This window comes from Triplophysa dalaica, chromosome 17 (genome assembly GCF_015846415.1).
Source record: "Triplophysa dalaica isolate WHDGS20190420 chromosome 17, ASM1584641v1, whole genome shotgun sequence".
NCBI lineage: Eukaryota > Metazoa > Chordata > Actinopteri > Cypriniformes > Nemacheilidae > Triplophysa > Triplophysa dalaica.
This window is the reverse complement of record NC_079558.1, coordinates 9,336,333-9,358,752: the sequence shown is the minus strand read 5'-3', so window position 1 is coordinate 9,358,752 and position 22,420 is coordinate 9,336,333. Positions and strand designations below refer to the sequence as shown.

The 22,420-nt window shown below is 37.3% G+C and overlaps 3 protein-coding genes across 6 annotated transcripts; all 3 read left to right on the top strand.

The window, feature by feature from the left end:
- Nucleotides 1-334: 334 nt before the first annotated feature.
- Nucleotides 335-7,025, top strand: aco2 (aconitase 2, mitochondrial). Its single transcript, XM_056771485.1, has 17 exons — nucleotides 335-482; nucleotides 1,312-1,454; nucleotides 1,696-1,954; nucleotides 2,041-2,133; nucleotides 2,213-2,371; nucleotides 2,491-2,641; nucleotides 2,738-2,842; nucleotides 2,936-3,027; nucleotides 3,111-3,216; nucleotides 3,308-3,465; nucleotides 3,613-3,686; nucleotides 4,314-4,425; nucleotides 4,536-4,814; nucleotides 4,997-5,188; nucleotides 5,285-5,417; nucleotides 5,502-5,623; nucleotides 5,761-7,025. Exons 1-17 carry the CDS (start codon nucleotides 447-449, stop codon nucleotides 5,890-5,892), a joined length of 2,346 nt encoding a protein of 781 aa, XP_056627463.1. The 5' UTR covers nucleotides 335-446; the 3' UTR covers nucleotides 5,893-7,025.
- Nucleotides 7,026-7,362: 337 nt separating this feature from the next.
- On the top strand, nucleotides 7,363-9,954 carry csdc2a (cold shock domain containing C2, RNA binding a). Its single transcript, XM_056771486.1, has 4 exons — nucleotides 7,363-7,753; nucleotides 8,233-8,437; nucleotides 8,569-8,691; nucleotides 9,191-9,954. The coding sequence occupies exons 2-4, from the start codon at nucleotides 8,262-8,264 to the stop codon at nucleotides 9,351-9,353; spliced, it is 462 nt and encodes a 153-aa protein (XP_056627464.1). The 5' UTR covers nucleotides 7,363-7,753; nucleotides 8,233-8,261; the 3' UTR covers nucleotides 9,354-9,954.
- Nucleotides 9,955-10,943: 989 nt separating this feature from the next.
- On the top strand, nucleotides 10,944-22,346 carry gucy2cb (guanylate cyclase 2Cb). Of its 4 annotated transcripts, none has more exons than XR_008909389.1 (27): nucleotides 10,944-11,511; nucleotides 12,111-12,223; nucleotides 12,312-12,379; nucleotides 12,460-12,675; nucleotides 12,759-12,880; nucleotides 13,023-13,125; nucleotides 13,326-13,431; nucleotides 14,570-14,705; nucleotides 14,796-14,878; nucleotides 15,042-15,156; nucleotides 15,235-15,316; nucleotides 15,438-15,540; nucleotides 15,670-15,732; nucleotides 15,819-15,890; nucleotides 15,974-16,078; nucleotides 16,173-16,259; nucleotides 16,928-17,060; nucleotides 17,208-17,345; nucleotides 19,296-19,384; nucleotides 19,650-19,741; nucleotides 19,887-20,042; nucleotides 20,121-20,313; nucleotides 20,385-20,559; nucleotides 20,742-20,840; nucleotides 20,922-21,092; nucleotides 21,177-21,253; nucleotides 21,706-21,767. XR_008909389.1 is itself a non-coding variant. In XM_056771162.1 (27 exons), exons 1-27 carry the CDS (start codon nucleotides 11,307-11,309, stop codon nucleotides 21,896-21,898), a joined length of 3,219 nt encoding a protein of 1,072 aa, XP_056627140.1. In that variant the 5' UTR covers nucleotides 10,944-11,306; the 3' UTR covers nucleotides 21,899-22,346. The 4 variants fall into 4 exon arrangements, 3 of the variants coding, with proteins under 3 accessions (XP_056627140.1, XP_056627141.1, XP_056627142.1); XM_056771162.1 differs by having other exon boundaries at nucleotides 20,998-21,092; nucleotides 21,706-22,346; XM_056771163.1 differs by lacking the exons at nucleotides 20,121-20,313; nucleotides 21,177-21,253; nucleotides 21,706-21,767 and having other exon boundaries at nucleotides 20,998-21,093.
- Nucleotides 22,347-22,420: the final 74 nt, after the last annotated feature.

Genomic DNA, 22,420 nt, shown 5'->3' with positions numbered 1-22,420 from the left:
GTGACATCTGCTGGATGTGTAACATGACCGCCAGCGACGAACTTGAGTAATATTTTCAAACAGTCGATTAAAAATCACGAGGCGGGATAAGAATGCAAGTAAGGTGGTGGTTGAGTAGACGCATAAATACAATAATTTATAAATAAACAGGTATAAGATTTTTTTTTATTTTTTTAAAAATGATTTTAAGAAAAGGTCCTGAAAGCAAAAGACGAACAAGGGGAAAACCCCTCACCAGTTAACAGTGTTAGGTAGACTTTTACTCATCCTTTTGTTGACTTGTTTTTTTTAACAGTTCCTACGAGAAAAGACAAACATTCTCAATCGTTTGATTTAAAAAAGAAAAGAAAATAATTTTACGTCCATTCATTTCAACATCCTTCCAAGACAACCGTTCATAAACCCGCACGTCATTTTCTGGCGTCACATCTTTGTCAGTGAACAAAATGGCAACCTACTGCTTAACCGTCGCAAGGCTCCAGGTATCTAAAATCTTCTTTTGAAAGTGTCGAATTGCATGACTTTGACCTGTTTGTGTCTGTATGACTGCCATACACGTATTTGCGTCTCATTTAGTAGTAAACACATTAAGTGAAGCGCATTTCATGTTGATATCTGATCGTGAAGTGTGCCCAGGTCACAGTGTCCAAGGATGTCTGCTGCAGATAGGTTTCCAACGGATGGCGTACATCTTTATTGACAGCTGTGTAATAAAGTCAACGAAAGCACGTGGTAGTGAATAGTTGTAGCTTTTGTACAGTTTAACTTATTGTTAAAATTGTATGTTTGGGTGTTTAGTTTGACTCGCAAGGTGAACGCAAGGTTAAAACAGCGCTGTAAGGATAGCGGCGCCGACGATAGAGATTTGACAACGAAACCGCTACTTGGGTTTGAGGCATTGATTTAATGAAAATACGATTAAATTTACCGCTGAACGTCATAAATTACTCATGATACGGCTTTATCACTTTACCAAAATGAGCAGGTATTTATTTTGACAACATGACATAGTCTGCTAATCCATATTAATGTTTTCCCTGTTATTAATGCGTGTGTATAAACTTTCATTTCTAAAGAACAAAGCACGTACAAAATACAGAAGTAAACAATCTGGTATTTAAACAATCTGTTAAACTTTTGCATGTCCAAAACATTTAATTAAATGACGGATTATTTACATGAGTATGTCAATATTTGTATTTATTAGTGCATTGCTCTCTTGTGAACCAGTTGTTTACTGTGTTTCACAGTTTGTTCTAGTGTTATTTATATGTTTGTCTTACATAATGATTCTGTGTTTATTTATTTCAGCTTGCTCTGGGCCAAGGTGCCAGACGCATGCATGTAGCGGCAGCTCTCAACGCAAAGGCCAATGTATCCATGAGCCGCTTTGAGCCAAACTCTTATATCAACTATGACAAGCTTCGCTCAAATATTGACATTGTGAGCAAGAGGTCAGTGGGCCCAGTATTTTACACTCAACTTTATTTACTCACATCTGCTTATCTCGTATGTTGTTGTTTATCACGTTTTAGTGTTTTATACTTGTAACAGATAATTTTTTGGGTCTCAGAAAATTCATAACCGATGAAATCATAGACTCCGTACGCCGAACATATCCTCTTTAATATTGTGCTTTTATTCACGTTGTTAGATAAATATACATCAGATTCTTACCTTGTGAAATTTTTCCAGGCTTAACCGGCCTCTCACTCTGTCAGAGAAGATCGTCTACGGCCATCTTGATGACCCGGCCGGACAGGAAATTGTTAGAGGGCGGACCTACTTGCGCCTGCGACCAGATCGGGTTGCCATGCAAGATGCGACGGCACAGATGGCCATGCTGCAGTTCATCAGCAGTGGACTTCCAAGAGTAGCAGTGCCGTCCACCATCCATTGTGACCATCTTATCGAGGCCCAGTCTGGAGGAGCCCAAGATCTTCAAAAGGCCAAGGTGAGAAAGCCCATAGAGTTCAATATTAAAAGACAAAATGTGGAGATTTTTTTCAAATTGTAGGTAATTCTGTTATTTTTAATCAGGAAGTGAATCAAGAGGTTTACAACTTCCTTGCTAGCGCAGGGGCTAAATATGGTGTTGGCTTCTGGAAACCTGGTTCTGGGATCATCCATCAGGTACAGGAGAACCAGCTTTTGGTTGGTGATCGACTGATGTCTGGATGTTTATATATTTAACAGTTTGATCTTTTCTTAGATTATCCTAGAGAATTATGCGTACCCTGGAGTCATGTTGATTGGCACAGACTCTCACACTCCTAATGGTGGTGGCCTGGGTTGTATCTGCATTGGAGTGGGTGGTGCTGATGCTGTTGATGTCATGGCAGGCATCCCCTGGGAGCTGAAGTGTCCTAATGTGAGTTGCTATAGGTCCCTATGAGCGATTTCAAATCATTGTCACATTTGGTAATAAGAGGATCATTACCTCAGAATGCCTCTGCTAAAAGGGAAGATGGCTTGTTAACGGCTTTTTAGGTCATCGGTGTGAAACTGACAGGCTCATTATCTGGTTGGACCTCACCGAAAGATGTCATCCTTAAAGTAGCCGGTATTTTGACTGTGAAGGGTGGCACGGGTGCCATTGTGGAGTATCACGGGCCGGGTGTGGACTCAATCTCTTGCACAGGTGAAACTAGAAATGTAACAAACACAGTGTTAGCATGTTCCTTCTTTCATTGTAAATACCGAACATGCTCTCCATGCTTTTGGGTTTTCTAAACAGGTATGGCCACCATCTGTAACATGGGTGCTGAAATTGGAGCCACCACCTCTGTGTTCCCATTCAACCACCGTATGAAGACATACTTGGAGAAAACAGGCCGTGGAGGTAAGCAAGCAGCAATAAACTGAATAAAAAGATACTTTGGCTACTTGGCTATAGGTTCGATTGGATTAATTCCACTTTTCTTTCATTGTACAGAAATCGCTGCTGTGGCAGATGAGAACAAAGACCTACTGGTGCCCGATTCAGGTTGTCATTACGACCAGGTGATTGAGATCAATTTGAGTGAGGTAAGAACAGATGAAGGTTACTTTTAGATTATGTTGTTTGTGTCTCCTACAAAGTTTAAATGCCCAAACTATTTTCAATAAAGCTGAAGCCTCACATCAATGGCCCATTTACTCCTGACCTGGCACACCCTGTTTCAGAAGTGGGCTCTGTTGCTGAGAAAAACGGATGGCCCTTGGAGGTTAAAGTCGGTGGGTGATTTAATGTCTGCCTTTAAGTAAAGTGTTTTTATGGTCATAACAGTCTATCATTAACCTTTGCTCTGTCATCTACATATTACAGGTCTGATTGGAAGCTGCACCAACTCCAGTTATGAGGATATGGGCAGAGCTGCCTCTATAGCCAAACAAGCACTGGACAAAGGCCTCAAGTGCAAAGCTCAGTTCACAGTCACCCCTGGATCTGAGCAGATTCGTGCCACAATTGAGAGAGATGGATATGTATGTTTGAGTTGGCATTTCTTATTCATTTAAATATTAGTTTTCTGACATTCTTATTGGTTTTTTTTATAATTACTGGTTACTGATATGCATTTGATATTGAATTGTTCTGCATTTGGTCTATAATAATAATTTATATGTCTGTAGGCTAAACTTTTAAGGGATGTTGGTGGAGTTGTCCTTGCTAATGCCTGTGGACCCTGCATTGGTCAGTGGGACAGGTAAAGTATTTCTCCTTTTTGAACCAAGCTATAGTTCACTTTGTGAATGTTTTCTGAGTTACTGTCACAATAAATCCAGACATGATGGGTTCATTTCACTTTAAAAGGATTTGTTTTGTGATATCTGCATCGGCATACTTTCACACACTCCTACACTCCATCAATACCCTGCGTTCAGTAAACGAGCAGCGTCTTGTATTGCCTTCTCTAAAGGGCAGTGGAACTTCCTGGTGGAACATTCTTCCTTATTCAGTCCAGTCAACCACATCTTTCACAACATTCAGAAAACTACTTAAAACCCATCTCGTCTGTGAATACCTGACAGATAAATGAAAAAAAAAAGATCTTTCTCTTAACAGGTATTGGCATATATGTATGACATATCGCTTATTGTTCACTGTAAGACGCTTTGGATAAAAGTGTCTGCAAAATGTAAATCTGCACACTGTATTTTATTACGTGAGTGGTGATATAAAAGCCAAAAAAGTTGCATTGAGTGAATGGGTGATCAGTAGTCATGGGAGTGTTTTTCTACAAAACTGCTGCAATCGAGCATTCTGAATCAAGTATTTAAAAAAACTCTGTAATAAAACTATATGACTTAAACCAATAAAATGTTATTTGCAGACGTGATGTCAAGAAGGGAGAGAAGAACACCATTGTCACATCGTTCAACAGAAACTTTACAGCTAGAAATGATGCTAACCCTGCAACTCATGCTTTCGTCACTTCCCCTGAGGTACTGTGCTGTTAACATTTCTTCTTGCACCGCCTACAGTCAAAATACACTGACTAAATTCTATATCATTTCTTTCACGTTTTTATTAAGTCATCTTTGTCACCTCACAGATTGTCACAGCCCTCGCCATTGCAGGCACACTGAATTTCAACCCAGAGACGGACTATCTCACAGCCCCCAATGGAGAGAAGTTTAAACTGGTGCCACCCACAGGAGATGAACTTCCCTCTCGTGACTTCGACCCTGGTCAGGACACCTACCAGAACCCACCAGCCGATGGTTCTGGCCTGAAAGTGGATGTCAACCCACAGAGCAACCGCCTGCAGCTGCTAGAGCCTTTTGATAAATGGAGTGGAAAAGACCTTGAGGACCTTCAAGTGCTTATCAAGGTATGAATTGTACCAGGATGTTATTTCTTCCTCAAGCTTCTCTTCAACATCACTCTTAAGTCAGTGTTCCATTTTGCCATTTTTAGGAAATTAACCTTATTTGAAAAAAACAAAAAATCTTTGTGAAAACGAAACAAAGTTGGAAACCATAATGCTCTGTTTAATGTTTCTCTCATTATCAGGTGAAAGGCAAGTGCACCACAGACCACATCAGTGCCGCAGGACCATGGCTGAAGTTCCGTGGCCACCTCGACAATATTTCCAATAACATGCTTATTGGTGCTGTTAATATTGAGAATGATGCTGTTAATAAAATTCGTAACCATCTGACTGGGGAATACGGTGGTGTCCCAGATGTTGCCCGCTATTACAAAGTAAGTGCTTGGCATGCACTGCTTTTATTCCGTGTCTTATTTCATTTTAAAAGAAAACATTTGTTGCTAACTATTGTTGCTTGTGATCGTTCACAGAAGCACAATCTTTCATGGGTAGTGGTGGGAGATGAGAACTACGGTGAGGGTTCCAGCAGAGAGCACGCTGCTCTGGAGCCCAGACATCTAGGTGGGAGGGCCATCATTGTGAAGAGCTTTGCTAGAATCCACGGTAAGTGAAAAATATAAATACTTTTTTTTTGAGAACTTGAAGCCAAGTGTCTAGATTAGCAATTCATTTTTTTTGTGTCAACAGAAACTAATTTAAAGAAACAAGGTGTGCTGCCTCTCACCTTCGCCAAGCCTGCCGATTATGACAAAATCCGGCCAGATGATAAAATCTCCATTGAAGGCCTTGATAGTTTTGCACCTGGAAAGGTAACTTTTGATTATACACCTATTTTGCCTGTTATAGGGTTTTCATTATTGACCATAAAAGAGAGTCATTCAATAATAATTGAACTGCTTGATAATTAATCTTACACAATCATTTGTGTAATCTTGTGTTTCATTAGTCACTGAAGGCCGTCATCAAGCACATCGATGGAAGCAAAGAAACTATTGAGTTACACCATACCTTCAACGAGACCCAGATTGAATGGTTCAAGGCTGGTTCTGCTCTCAACAGGATGAAATTACAGCATTGAGTTATTGGCCCCTAAATGTTGATGAAGGCTATAGACAGGTGTTTATGGGCAAGGCAGGGGTTATGTATCAAGCAGAGAGATTCGTACGAATATGAAACGTTTATACATACCCTCATGTCATGTAGACAGTGCATACAATACATTTTTAAACTCGGTTGCATAGACAAGTCATGTCAATACACAAACCTATACTCGGTGGATTAGATTATTTAAAAAAATTGTAGAGCAGATGAGCATTCTTGCGTTAAGAAATGAGTTAAATTATAACGCTTGTACGCTTGTGTGTTCGAGACTGGTCATTATAACATAATAAATCCTTACTAAGGAACGGAAGACGTCAGAGTTTAATTCATAAAATCAAACGTAAATAATTATGTCTGACCTTCCATCTCTGCTTGTGATATTACAATGATCTTGGAACTGTTTGTGAATTTTTCTGCTTTAATCACATCTATTGGTGGATTGATTTGTTTCACCGTTTTTTAACAGAGCTTTTTGACCACTCAATGATTTGCCGTTTATTTTTCACGTAGCTGTCAGAATCATTTGTCTATGCTTAATGTGCAGTATTGGCAGATCTCATCATCCACACCACACAAAACTCTCAAATGTGCGTACTGATTTGTATAACAGGTCAAGTCTTTAAATGTGTTAAACAATGGTTATTTATAAAAAAATAAAATGTTAATGGATTGCACATGTGCATTATATGAAGCATCTTAGCTCACAGTTTTGAGCAGTGGATCAGTAAGCAGACATCTATGCTTGTGAGGACTTTCTCTGTATTGAGTGCCCTTTTTTGTAGAGTTGTGTTTTTTGGGGTTACAAAGTTAAGGGCATTGACGTAAAACGCTCACAGACAGATTTTGTTTTCAGAAAGCAGACAACTACTAGCTTTATCTGAATCAAATTCATGTCCATCCTATACGGTTGTTGTGTGAATGGTACCCAAGTCAACGTGAATAAAACTGCTGTAACCCGACATACCTGGATATGTTTGCAGCTCGGTGAAATGAATGATGAACCTCACAAACACACTCCTCTTAATATTAGTTTCATTATTTTTCTTTCTTTGTTTTTCCCCAGAGGAAATGAATGCTGATCAGTCATCAAATAAAGTTTTTTAAATATGGTTTCTTTTGTGGTTGAATGAGAGTTACTGCCGTGTTACCCGTTTCATCGCAACAACGTATACGGTACCTGGACCAAATTAACTTCCGGTAAACCTCCGCAAAGAACTGTTGAGTAGTTTTACTTTGATACAGTTGATATACAATACAATATGAATTTAAAGTAACATCAACGTTAAATAAGTTGTTATATTATAACCAAACACAGACCGGAAGTCAACTTCGGCCCAAGGCGCGCGTCAAAGAAATCGTCTGTAAAAATGCAAACAAAATAATGTGAAAACAGTATATGAATGATATATAAAATATAGTATATGAAGTGTAAATAAAACCTGGAAGTATTAAAAATAATAATTGCGACGCTTCAAATAAACGTTACGGTCATTAAGGCGTTATGTATGGTTTGTTGTAATCTACACGCACTGATTTGTCGACCGCATTCTGACGTCAATATTGTATCGTTTGTTGTGCGGACGGCATCGTTGATTATAAATGGGCGTTTTTGTTTTTTAGTGTCGCGTCGCTGGTTTTCATTGTAGTTGGGGTTGTCCCTCCCTCTACTCCCGTAAACGCGTTTATTGTGTTCTGCGTGTGGGGTCCCCATGAAAATGTGGAGCACGAATGATGCTATTCAGGCATGAAACATCGGATTCTGATGTAGCTATGTAGAAAATCTCCGCAGCGCTCGCGATATCAATCGTCATCTCGGTTTCACGCCAACGTACATTACGGTAAGATAATGATTTTCATTGTCGCTACATGATTTTCCCTTTATCATTTTATCTCCGCATTACCATTCATTGAATATTCCAAGGCCGTGTCGTCTGCCGCATGCTGATGACAATAAAAACACAGCAGTTCCTCAGTTTATTTGTCATTGTTGATTTACGCAGATTTATGTAAAATAATTCGATGATGACAATACACACACAGTTTAGTAACAGTCAATAGGCGGTCTTGTGTTTGCAGTGTGTGGTCTGTCTGTCATGTCATAGATTACAGGGCATGGTGCATTTGACAACAATGAAAGAGAGATAACAAAGTAACAAGATCTGATGTGGTACTGATGCTGAGCCAGATTTGAGAACACACATCAGAGCATTTCTTCAATAGTAAAATATACTCAAATAAGGCAATTTCAAATCCACAGATTATAAAGAATGCATATACGCTTGTTATGATTGACCCCCGGATCATTTTAAACCAACAGAGACCTCATCTCCAGTTACCCTGACACCAATGGCTGATTCACACAAAACCTCTACACCTGATCGCCAGTTGCACTGTCCACGCACACCTGGCTCACTTACATTACCTTTCCTGAGGGAGGGTAGTAATGTCTCGGAGAGGAAACCACCCCAGACGGGGGAACCGCTCAGTCCGTTGCCGACCAAACGCACGCGCACCTATTCAGCGTGAGTGTCACCATGCAGAAATAGTTCACATACTAATGTAAACAAACAGAGTTGAGTTTGATCTTTAATTTCTTTCTACTCTAATTGGTTGGAAATGATGCTAGAACTTCTTTATTTTGGTCCTTCGTCAGATCGGTGAGAGCCAAATCTGGACCCGTCTTCATGGGAGTTTGCAAGGACTTTTCAAGGTCACAGGGTCATGGATTCATTTGCCCCTCCCACGGAGGAGAAGACATATTTGTTCACATCTCTGAGTAAGTGAGGAGAAGAGAGAAAATCACATAAATACAAACATTTTATGGCATTGTTTGGGTTTCCTCAGGTACTGGTAGAACCTCCTGAAGAACCTTTAAAGAAGTCTGAATTATTTTATTTTTATATTCAATAAAACTTTATGGTGTGGTTGAAGAATGAACTGTTGATGTGTGTTCTTAAAGGGATATTTCACCCAAATTCTGTCAAAATGTATTCAACCTCATGTTGTTTAAAACCATTATGTTCTTAAGCAGAACACAAACTAAGATATTTTGAAGAATGTTGGTTGCCAAACAACATAACCCCCCATTGATTCCCATTATATGAACACAAAACAACAGAGGCATTTCGAATAATATCTTCTACTATGTTTTACAGAAGAAATAAAGGCAGACAGGGTTTAAACAACATGAGAGTGAATAAATCATTACAGATTTTTTATCATGAGTTAACTGTCCTTTTAAATCATTGAATAATAAACACATTTTTCCCCCCTAGTATTGAAGGTGAATATGTGCCAATGGAGGGAGATGAGGTGACCTACAAAGTGTGTCCTGTTCCTCCAAAGAACCTAAAATTCCAAGCCGTCGAAGTTGTCATCACCAACCCTACGTCCGGAAGGAAGCACGAGACTTGGTCCGGGCAGGTTATCAGCTCCTAGCTTAGACTTTCAATGCAAAGCAAAATAATACATTCAGAATGGTAAGAGTTGGAGGGATGGGTTATGCAACGCAAAAGATAAAAAGAAAGTCAAAGTTTGATGAATGATGCTCACGCAGAAGTGATTTAGAAGCTTACAATGGCGTTATGTGTTTGTAGGATAGGGATGGAATACTAAGTAGGATTATGCAACTGTTGTTTTCACTAGCCTGGAAAATAAGTGATAGAGGTTTGTTTGAAACATGGTTTAAGATCTGAGTCACCTGAGCTTTGACATAAGTTTGGCAGAACATGATATAACTGTGACACAAAAAGTCTTCACCTCACTTGTTTTTGCCATACACTTGTTTATGTATTTATGTTCATAATGTGTAAAGAGACGTGTGGAATAATCGTTTCAGTCCATTTCAGTGAACGCCAACGGTCATCAAACAAATCACGAAGTCATAACATTTAACACTATTTTCAATTGTAACTAATAAGACTTGTGTAGATTTCTTTAAGAGACACACCCGCGTGCACAGTTGTGGATTTTGTCACCAGGAACAATGGTTGTTATAATAATTCTAATAAAAATAATAAAAACAAAGGAAATTGTGAATGCATCATATTTACCCTATTATTATTATATCAGCTATAACAAAGTATAGTGTGCAATTCACCTGGAGTAAATGACTACAAGTAGATATTAAGACATGACAACTTAAAAAAAAAATGGTGTACAGATACTCCATATCATATGTTTATACTATAAAGGACTCAATATGGAAGAGTTTTAAAGGGGTTTGTCTCTCAACTATCCATTTAATATGCAGATTTGTGTCCTATGGTGTGACGGCAAACATTTAGAAGAATAACAATGAAGCTTAATCTCTTTTATGCTATTCTATATGATAAATTAAAATATAAGATATTGTAATATCAACAGTTTGTTTTAATTCTGCTATCCAAATGCAGAATTTGAGGTGAATATTTGAGCCGCTAGAGGGCGCAGCACATCCTGATAAACAAAAAAGATTGCAGTTAGATGAAAATTGGAAGCCCTAAACATTAACCTGAAATCGACTGCCTTGATCTTAATATTTGCTTCTTTTGTACGCTTTTACGTGACATCCAGCTCTGTGAACATGAGAAGAAAAAGAAAATTGTGAACGAAAAAACATGACATGATTAATACCATGTACCATCAATGTAATGGATGTCTTTTCCTCTTTGTGCAAACATACAGGACTGCTTTTATTGTGGATCCATCATAAGACGATTGATTTATGAGCCAACTACACCAACCTTTGTCCTTCACTCCTCTACTATATTATCCAATGTACACCAATGTTAATTAGACCTGTGGACCTTGAGAGTTATTTCAGATAACTAAACTGTAATGCTCAAGCTTCTCTTAATGTTTGTAACTTATTTTTGTATATAGTCTACCTTGTTGTTCAACATCTCTTAATGTTTTTGTACTTAAATTGAATATACATTTATATGTTAATGGAAGATTAATATCCATTCTGATAATGTCTTCCTAGTGAAGTAGCTACAGACAACAAAAAGAAAATAAAGAATTTTCATGGAACTTACAGAACAAAATGTTCTGGTACCGGAAGGCACATTTGATGCCAGATTTTGCGACTCTCTGTTTTGATCCTGTTGTTCATTAACGTCCTCAGGTGAGAACACCGTCAACGTGAAAGCAGAAGGTCGTCTTATCTCATCCCCGCAATTCCCATGTGGATAAATCAATTCTTCACTGTTTTTTATTGGTAAACATGACCAAAGATACTTGAAACAACAGAGTTAAATCTGGATTACGAAAAGAAGCATTACTGGATTTTTTGCATATATAATCAGACAGCGTGTGCTTGAAACGTGGACGTTGTTACAGAAGTTTCTATTAATTTCCTTTCAAATCACCTTTTTGCGCTTTTTGTCCACATTTTGACTCTTAGCCTTAATGGATTGCCGCAGATGGTTGTTTGTATGTGTTTTTTGGACAGTCTTAAAGCAAAGTCACTTCATAAGTCAGTCTTGCTTCAATGGAAGTAATATGATGACTGTTGTTTTGTTGGACGACGACGTGTCGCCGTGGAGTATCAATTTTGTGAAGTCCGCAGTTTTGAGAGCAGTTGAACATGATTCTGAAATCAACTTTATAGACGGTATGATCCCAAGACATCATATAGCGAAGGACTGGACACATTGACAAAAACAGCAGAAATAATCACAGAAATTCTTATGAATTTGATGGTTCTAATGGAAACAGCAATGATCTCTATACTGGGAATGTGTTGGGGTCTGATGGTGGGATGTTATCTGGTTGATGGGAATCGACAGAACACCATCAAACCCTGCTGAAACAACCATAAAAGAAGCTGTAATGGTATTAATGGTTTTAAAGGGATTTCTATTGGTTTTAATGGAAATTGTTGTGGTGTCTAGAGATATGTCACTGATTCTATTGGTCTTCATATACTGGAGCAACGCCTATAACATGCTACAAACAATAATTTGGGAATGTTTTTTATTGAAAAAGCTATTGGGTTGTAATGGTAATGGAAGAGTTAGACTTTCTGCGATGGTTTCTAGTGGGTTTCCATATATTTTTTAGTTAGCAGGGACTGGAATAAGATTAGTACGATGGCTTGTGGAAGTTCATAATAGTAATGAAAAAGCATTAAGTATTGTTTTTTTCAGCAGTGAACCCTTTTGAACGTGAATTGTACAGCCTTGTATATCATTTTTGGTTCTCCTTTTCAAGGTGTGAGTCGCAATTTAACAGTCAACTTCAAAGGGTTTCAAACCATTTATTACCTGCGAAAAGGCTGCACCAGTAGCATCTGCGAGGGGGTCGAAATTCTAAATGATCTAAAGGTAAGTTCTGATGCTTTTAATACCCGTGAGACTATAAAATCTAACGTGTGATAAAGTGTCCTAACACAGTTTATTGTGGTATCTTTAGTATAAAGGTGAGGTGGGATGTGCTCTCCTGGGACCAACCTGCACCCTTGCTACTTTCCAAATGGTTGAGTACGTAAGAATTTGCTTTTGGGGGCGTATTGACAATTTTAGATCATGTACACTACTTTGAAGTGTAAATTTTGTTCTAGTGTGGAGATTGGCCTTGACCTCAACATGCCCATCATCTCAGCGGGAAGCTTTGGACTGTCCTGTGACTTCAAAAAAGAGCTCACTCGCCTTCTGCCTCCAGCGCGAAAAATCTCGAGCTTCTTCGTTTCATTTTGGGAATTTGAAGATCATATCAAGCCTACGTGGAAAACTGTGTACATATACAAGAAACTGAATAACACAGAGGACTGTTTTTGGTAAGCAGGGCTATGTAACATTCACATGAAAAGTGCTTGTGGGTCTGGTAAAGCTGAGGATGTCCTTTTCTACATGACTATAGGTACATGAATGCTCTTGAGGTGGATTCAGCGCCCTTTTCATCGAGTTTAGAGAAGCGAGTCATTCTACGAAGAGAGGAAGAGCTCAGCGAGGCTCTGGACAGCAAAGATCGGGCGAGTAATTGTGAGCATCACATCTTTTTAATTAAAGGCCTGCTTTGAGAAAAACAACTTTTGTCAAATGTTCTGTGTAAATGTATCCTGATGATTTTAGGTGTGATACATAAAAAGATAAACTGTACTTTTTTCTTGATTTATTTTCACAGTGTTTATTATATGCGGAGGGCCTGATGACATAATGGATCTTAAGAATGGCACTCAATTGGACTCAGATCCAGGAACTGCTTTTCTTCTTATTGATCTTTACAAGTCAGTTTTTCAAATTCAACTACTTTTTTATACAGTAAAGATCTTTTTATTGTTCTATACTGACCATTACTGCTAAATGTGCATGGTTAGACTGCTATCTGAGTTAATGTCAGACAGAAAATGCAAAAGGTCTGTTTGAGACAAAGTTAAGAATTCGTATTACTTGTGTTGTCAGAATCAATATTAACTTTCTCACACAGTGACATCTATTACAATGGGTCATCTAACCCTGCTATGAGGAATGTCCTGGTTCTAACAATGCCCAACACAAGAATGTATACTATTGACACATCTGGTAACAACACGGTAAGAAAAAACTGTACTATGTATTATTATTGACCGGATAAAACATAAAGGGGAAGTTTCCTGGACTGGGATTCTTTTAAACCAGGACTAGATCTTTGTTAAATTGGAATATGCAAGTCATTTTTAAAGACACACTTTACAAAATGAAAACATTACTGTCTGCATTTTGAGAACAACAATTGCACTGATATATTTTATATCTATGTCAGTTCAAGTTGTTTTCGATCAACACATGGGGCTTAAACCCAGTCCGGTAAACCGGTCCTTAGTTTTTAATGGGGCAAGGGTAAATAAATTAAAGTTGAACATAAATAGCATTTGTAAAACTAAGCAAAATAAATAATATACCTATTCAAGGCAAAACATGAATGATTTTTGCATTTCCTCACGATACCTCGGATGTCCAAATGCTGTTTTTCAGGAAATGGAAAAACACTTTGGGGCGGTTTCCTAGACAAGGCTTAAGCCTATAGTGCCAGACTAACTTAAATGCTAAAAGTGTCTTGATCGAATACAACTTGCGCTGACAAACAGTATCTTAAAATATATCAATGAGATTGTGTTGTCTCGAGATCCACACACAATATTTTTCACCAAGTACGTTTTAAAAACAACTATCCTAATTTAACAAAGGCCTAGTCCTGATTTAAATTTATCCCTGTCCGGGAAACAGCCCCCATATTTTTATTTCCATTAAAAGTTAAAACAAAGTTCACAAGCACTTAATACTTTAAATTTTGTTAGATATTTGCAAAACCCAGTGACAAACATGAAGGCTGACTAATAATTATTTATGCCAAAAAGTTTAATTATGAGATATGGAGATACAAGGTTTCATAAGGACTGCAGCGATATTTTGTAGACTTGTGTATAATCCCAAATATTTCCAACAATGATTTAATTTAGAGAAATGATAAATTTAATTCTGATATCGACAGTTTCATTCAACGCTCCTTCACAGCATCATCAAGCTATGGCTTTGTTATTGTTTTGAATATGCAGCCTCTGGTAGTAAAAATGACATATTGTTCGTTTAAAAAAGTTAGTTTAATACAAAAATCCCACACAATTAGCACAATTTCTGTTGATGTATCTCTATAAAAGAACTAACTGACACTTATATTCTGTACTCGTTTAGATGAATGATTACATTGCAGCATATCATGATGCAGTACTGCTGTTTGGGCAGGTGATAAGAAACATCTTTACCAGCTCTGACTATCAGCAAATAGAGACAGTGAGCGTTAACTACTTCAGAAATGTGTCTTTCAAAGGTAAATAAGGAAAAGCTGCATTTATTTTTCATATAGACTTGGTCTGGTGAGACCTCTGGATAAATCTGACAACACTATATCTTCACATAGGTATCGCTGGAGATTATGAGCTGGATGAGTATGGTGACAGGGATCTGATATTTTCTTTGATATACACTAATAATGACATTGAGGTAGGTCACTAAATAGACAATATCAGATAAATAAACATCAGCTCACACATATCCTTGGTAATAAAAGAAGACTTTTCGTATCAATTCTGGGGTCAGTACAGGACAACATAGAAGTGCATTCTGTGTCATCATTACTCATGTAAATGTTTTTCTTGTACTTTAGTATAAAGTTCTTTATGAGTTCAACACCACGACCAACGTTACATATTTAAAGGACATCAATCCAGACTTTATTTGGCCTCAGCTTCGTCTACCTGACGACCATCCAGATACTAAAGGTAACTTTAGTTATATTCCAAAAGCATTTTTGTATTAAAGCCATGTTAAACCAAGCCTGACTTCATTTCATAATTTAGGCCAGCAGATCCAGGACATTGTAATAACATTGGGAGCAACTGTTGTTGGAGTGATGGCTACACTTGCCTTCATCTTTTACTGGTTTGAGAAATACATATTCACTTATTTATGTCTTGTATATTACAATTTTAATTCCACTGCTGATTGACTTTTGCACATAAGGTATAGCATACAATTATCTGTAAAGAAATTTTTTTTGAAGGCAAAACAGATCTTATCGTAACATGCAGAAGAAATGGTCCCACATTCCATCAGAGCTCATCATACCTTTAGAGTTGAACGAGAGGAATATGATCAGTTTGAAGGTAATACATTTGGTCATTTCTAATGATGTATCTTCAAAAAGTTACAGATTTGTGTATTGCTGTTATTGCACAATCAATGCATTGTTACAGGAGTGTGTTGTTGATACTTTCATTGTGTTTTTTCATTAGATTGAAGAAGACTCGAAAAAAAGTAATAGTTACAACTTACGCCGTGCACGCTATGATAAAAAGGTGCACATTTATTTCATAACTGTATGTTCTTTAACATAAAACATCAATAGCTCTTTTACTGATTTGAGTTTTGTTTTTGTTTTTAGATGGTTATACTTAAAGAGTTGAAGTACACAGATGGAAGCTTTACTGAGAAACAGAGGAGAGAGCTCAATGCGGTAGGAGAATTTTCTTCTCTTCACTGCTGTTGAAACCTAAAAAAACTCTTGCACTTGTGACACATAATGTCGTTTTCTTTCAGCTTTTGAAAATTGATTATTACAACCTGACCAAATTCTATGGGACAGTCAAGTTTGACAATGAGGTTTTTGGAGTGTTTGAGTATGGAGAGAGGGGTTCCCTAAAAGTGAGTTTATTACTGGCCTACAAATACTGACATTTAAGAAGGCTGACTATTACAGTATGTCACAACAAAAAATCTAATACATTTTGTTTTTCAGCATGTGCTTAAAGAAAAGATTTCATACCCAGATGGGACTTTCATGGACTGGCAGTATAAAATCTCTGTGATGTATGACATCGCAAAGGTAAATAGATATGAATTGAGATAGATGTTTGTCTGTTTATTTTTGTTCGAACATTTATATAATTTATATTGTGATGCTAATTTGTATGTAATGCTATGGATGGATGGCCATACAATAGAAGTGAATAGGGTCCAGTGCTGTTCAGTTACCATCTTTCTCCAAAATATCTTCTTTTGCGTTCTGAGGAAAAAAGTCAAATACAGGTTTGAAATGACAAGAAATTTTATTTTTGCGTGAACTATCACTTAAAGTGCACAGTTCCTGCCTCAGTAAAGCTAAATTCAAGATATTCAAAACGAATCATAATCTTTTAGTATATATAGTTTGTTTAGTATCTAAAATAATATTATTGTTTGAAGAACCTATATTAACAAATACATATAAATAACCTAAATAAATCAAGGAAACAATTTAAATATTAACATGTAAAGCCATTTTCAAAACAAGAAATAAGATTCCAGAAAGCACATGTGATTGTGTGTAAAAGCCAATACAATTTAACTAGAGATGTTTATAGATGGCAGGTTCATTTTTCATTCATCTTCTTACTTTTCTGCTTTATAATTGTATTTGTCAATGACATATATTCACATTTACATATGTATGTATATTGTATATCCATCTTTCATGCATAATTATTAACCGGCAAACTCTTTGTCTTAATGTAGGGCATGTCTTATCTCCATGCAAGCAACATTGCTGTCCATGGCCGACTTAAATCCACCAACTGTGTGGTTGACAACCGTATGGTAGTGAAGATTGCGGACTTTGGCGTCAATACTATTCTCAGTCCCAGTAAAGGTGAAATCTTGTCTTAACTTAAGGTTACGTAAGAAATACCGTTTCCGGGTCCAAGCATCTATTCATTTCAAGCGGAGTTACAGCTTATGTGGTAGCCCATTTATTTGCTCTTTATTGTACATGTTCACACTTTTCTGCATCCCTCAGATCTTTGGACAGCCCCCGAACACTTGCGGAAACAGGGAATCTCTCAGAAAGGAGATGTCTACAGTTTTGCTATTATTTCCCAAGAGATCATGATAAGGAAGTGCACATTCTACACAACCACCTGCTCAGATCGCGCTGGTGAGAGAAATAAACATTCACTAATTGGCCACAGCATTTGTGTGCCTTCCAATAGTCTCAAGGGAATTTGTGATTTTGTCTATTAATTTGTGTCAAGGACACGAATTTCCCGTTTTTTCCTAGTAGGGGTCTCTGCAGGTCGGATAAATGGGCGCGTCGAAAGGTGGTTGCGTGCCGAAATGTAGGGGGCGTGTCGTACGGTTTTTCATTGGTCAAACGTGCTCTTTCTTCCCAGCCTCTGTTTTTTCCCAACTTAGTTGACCAATCAGAGTTAACCACACACATACCTCATATATTTTAATCAGGAAGAATATCGCTGTAAGGTGTGTAATGCAAAACTTTCAAATTATGAATTTGTGATCATAAGCCCTTATAAACTAAATAAAAATGTATCAGACAAATCTGTGTTTTTGCTAAATTGCTTAATAATGAATTACAGAAGGTAGGCCTAAGTAAATAGATCTAGAAGCAGCTGTCGTATTTCAGTCTTTTTCTGCATGTTTTTTTACACATATTAAATCATAGTTGTACTTAAACTGTAGAAATGCCTTTTACAGTTTGACATCAAGGAAACAACATTATTTTGTACTTATAAAACGCTAGTGCAAGTGTTATTATTTTACTAGGGACATTTTACCACCTATAAATAAAAATTGTAATTCACATTTGTTTGTGACACTTATCAGCTGGTACTTAAATATAATTTATATCTAAATAGCTCAAATCCAAAATCTGCATCCCCTGTACCTTCATTTTACATTTACAATAAAACCCAATATGACATTAAAACCTTCTTCTTTTCGTTTTCATATTAAATACGGTTAAGGTAATGTGATTATTTTCATTTTAATCAAATACAAAACACATTTTATTGTAAAGTATATGAATTACTTTGCATAATAGGGAAAAACAATTCAGTCAAAACTACACAGGCAGTTCTCCAAGACTACGTTTAACTAATAAATACATACAGCCAGGCTGTGTATAGTTATGAAATTCTGATAGACCTCGGTCATAATGATTTGTCTCGAAACTAATTCATCAGACCAACGATTGCAGATTGTGAAAAGTAACCAAACTAGGCTAATGATCCTATAACCACTTAAAATAGGCCCTGGAATCTTTATAAATCAACTGCAGATTCTTAGTTTCCTATTTCAAATCTTCTATACACAATTCAGTGAAAACGTGGCTTTAGATGTAGGCCAATAGCGTTTAAGATGATGTTGAACAGGCAGCTTTCGTGTCCAATTGAAAAGACATGTCGTCACTCCCCTACCTTTGGATACGCCCCCGCCTTTCCGTAAGCCCCTGTCTCCTTTTTTCGTGTCAGTCAGCACGACTTTGAATCTAGAGTATTTTATTACTCAGTATTTTTCACATGTATAAATATATATCAACGCAATATGATGGTAATTTATACCTATTTTTCAAAGTGGTTCATTCTTGTGAATTGCTATTTCCTACGCACTCATTCGTGTGTTTTGTTATGATTTGACCTTTCCCCTGTGACGTTAGGTTTAGGGGCGGGGTTAGGGTAGACAATTATCGTTGCTTTGCCACCTCGTTAAACTCTGGTTTATAGCTAAATTAGCCTTTGTGGCTGTGATTTCAGGGTGTAGGTTAGCCAACTCCTAAAATAGCTACGACTTCTTTTGATGTCAGGTCATAAATATATTTATATACATACACAGGCGGTCTGTGTATTGAAAGTCGTACTGGTAACACGAATAAAATCGTTCTGAGTGACACGAAAAATGGGGACATTTAATAGATTAAATGAATAGCCACCACGAACTGCCTTGAGACTGGGTTGTTCCATCACAACCCAAAATACACGTATAGTGACCCCTACTGGTGACTTTGACGTATTGCTTTGCACTTCACCATCCTTGCAAAATCAAGATTATTTATGCAATACAGTGCAATAAATTTACTTTCCTTTAACAGAGAAGCTGGCCAGAGTGCAATACCCCAGTCTGACCTCTTGTTTCAGACCTGATCTAAACTTTGAGAATGCAGGTGAAAGAGAACGAGAGGTATAGTGTGCCTTTCTATGCAGACTTTGGACACGTGTGTGAACTGTTATTTATTTGAATAATAAATATAAAATAGTAATCACAGTAAAATAATGACACTGAAACAAAGATACACAGTTATTTGTACCAAAAAAGTAATCTGCTGGTTTAATCTGTAACTCGCTTTGGATAAAAACGTCTGCTTAATGACTAAATGTAAATGTAAGAAAAGTCTAGGCAGCGTTTCCTTAATTCTTAACCCAAACATTTGCTTTTGTTTTTATAGGTTTGCATGCTGATCCAAAATTGTTGGGATGAGGACCCAGACAGAAGACCAGACTTCAAAAAGATAGAATTCACACTACGAAAGATTGTCAGGTCACTTTTTGCATGCATCTGTTCAACAAAAACATCAGACAGAACACAAAAGAAATAGAAAATTAGATGAAACTGATCATGAGATGTAGGAAATATATAGTTGGAATCTCTGAATGATTTATGAAAATTGATTTATCTTTAATAGTCTAGACAACCGGGCAGATGAGAGTTACATGGAAAACCTGATTCGGAGGTTGCAGATGTATTCCCACAACTTGGAGCGTCTGGTTGAGGAACGCACGGCTCTGTACAAGGCTGAAAGAGATAGAGCAGACAACCTAAACTTCATGCTGCTGCCAGGGTGAGTAAATACACAAAGAACAACAGTGTAGAATCTTGAACAACAATAGTGACTCTTACCATGATGGATGTATTGCAGACCGGTTGTGCGTTCTTTAAAGGAAAAAGGAATGGTGGAACCTGAGCTTTTTGAAGAGGTCACCATCTACTTTAGTGACATTGTAGGCTTTACCGCATTGTGCTACTATAGCACACCTATGGAGGTGGTTGACATGCTTAATGACATCTACAAGAACTTTGACAGCATTCTTGACAATCATGACGTCTATAAGGTAATGTGTGCTACGGGGATGCCTCAATCACCTGGTGGAGTGCAGCTAATGGGTTTCTGTCTTTGTTTTAGGTTGAGACTATTGGGGATGCCTACATGGTGGTCTCTGGTCTGCCTCGGCGGAATGGAAACAGACATGCAATGGATATCTGCCACATGGCTCTGGATATCTTGGCCTTCATGGGCACATTTCAGTTACACCATTTGCCCGGCCTGCCAGTGTGGATCCGTATTGGTGTGCATTCAGGTGCCGCCCAGTCATTGTAACAGTCATTCATTGTAAAGAATAAAAGGAGTTATTTGGAACTTTCAACAGCAGCATAAATTGGCTGTTTATAATAAACAAGTTATTGTGAAAAACATGTAAATAATGAAAAATATATGACTTGACCCATTTATATCTGTAATGTGTATTTCACATACATAAAGGTCCTTGTGCTGCTGGTGTTGTGGGAATTAAAATGCCCAGATATTGCCTGTTTGGAGACACTGTGAACATAGCATCTCGCATGGAGTCCACGGGCCTACGTGAGTAGTGATGGCAAATCTAAATCTGCATTAAATAAATCTGTTTGCTTTAACCGAGTCAATGTGTGTTATGCATTTCAGAGGCTCCATGTGTTCTTTATATGTTATATTATACTACTTTGACTCTTATTATTCACTGCGCATCTCCTTACCTCAGCATTGAGAATCCATGTGAGCGAGTCAACCATCAGCATTCTCCAGCGCACAGACCGCAAGTTTGAGTATGAAAAGAGAGGAGAAACATACTTAAAGGTTTGACATTTTCTGGATTGTCTTAACCTCGTGCCAAAGTTCCCTGTTCAATGTCACAGTTTGATCATCTCAAATACACTACAGGGTAAAGGAAAAGAAACAACGTACTGGTTGACGGGAGTTACAGGGCAAGATCATAACCTCCAGACGCCTCCAACAGGGTGAGTTAACGGTTTTATGATCGTAATATTTCAGAACTAGTTCACAATTCTCTTCTTTTTAGTTTAGGGGTGACATATTCAAGGACTTCATAAGTCAAAGGGCTTTAGTTATATGACTAAACTGTGATTTCACAATTGTAAGTTGTTTGTAGGGGTGGAGACGTTCTTATTAAAAGCATCTGACTGAGCAAATATCTGTGGTGCAGCATGAGTCATAAATTGTACTGAAATATCCATAAACAGAAAAAATATAAATAATCTGGCAGCTGGAGCGGCAGAAATATTCCACTAAACAAAAATGTTTTCCTGTAAAATTAGATGGTTTTCCCTCTGTTTTTCTTGTAAACTTCTTTTCTTTTTCTATTATTTGATGGTTATTGGCCGTATTTCATAATGAACTAAAATCTCGCATTTTATCTTGCATTTTATATTTTTAACGTTCTTCCTAACAGAGAAAACATGCAACACATGCAACAAGATCTGGCTCAAATGCTCAAGACTTGCCTAGAGAAGCGTCCCAGTAGCATGCGGAAAAGAAAGACCCTGTCAACACGCCAAAAGAAGCTTGGAGCCGAAATTGAGATGGAGTGCACAGAGCAGCCAGAGTATCTTCATCTGGCCACTGATGACAGTACATTTCTGTAAGAACATAACACACGACCATAAAAATATTTGGACAGCATTCGCTTGTTGACTGTACTGGAAATACTCCTAAATAAATGTATATATTTTACCCTAAATTATTTATTTATTATTTATTTTATCAAATTAATTCATTTATCTACCTAGTTATCGAGCATTATTTTTATCATCAGTGATTTTGAGCTTTCATTTATTATTAATTTTATTGAATAAATAATTGTAATTGTCCTTGACAAAGCATTACTTCCACCCAAAAATGAAAATCCTGTCAAAAATTACTCATCCTTACATTGTAATTTCTTTGTTTGGTTGTACACAAAAGAAATATATTTGGGAAAAATGTTATCAACTGAGATTTCTGGAGCACCATTGAATACCATAGTAGAATTTTTTTTATATTTCTATGTTCTGTTTAAAAGAATTTGGGAAAGCAACCAGTTCTGAGAAACTTTTGACAACCATTTTTTCCTACCTCAAAAATCTCAGTTGCTCACATTCTTCTATATATATTTATTTGTGTTCAAC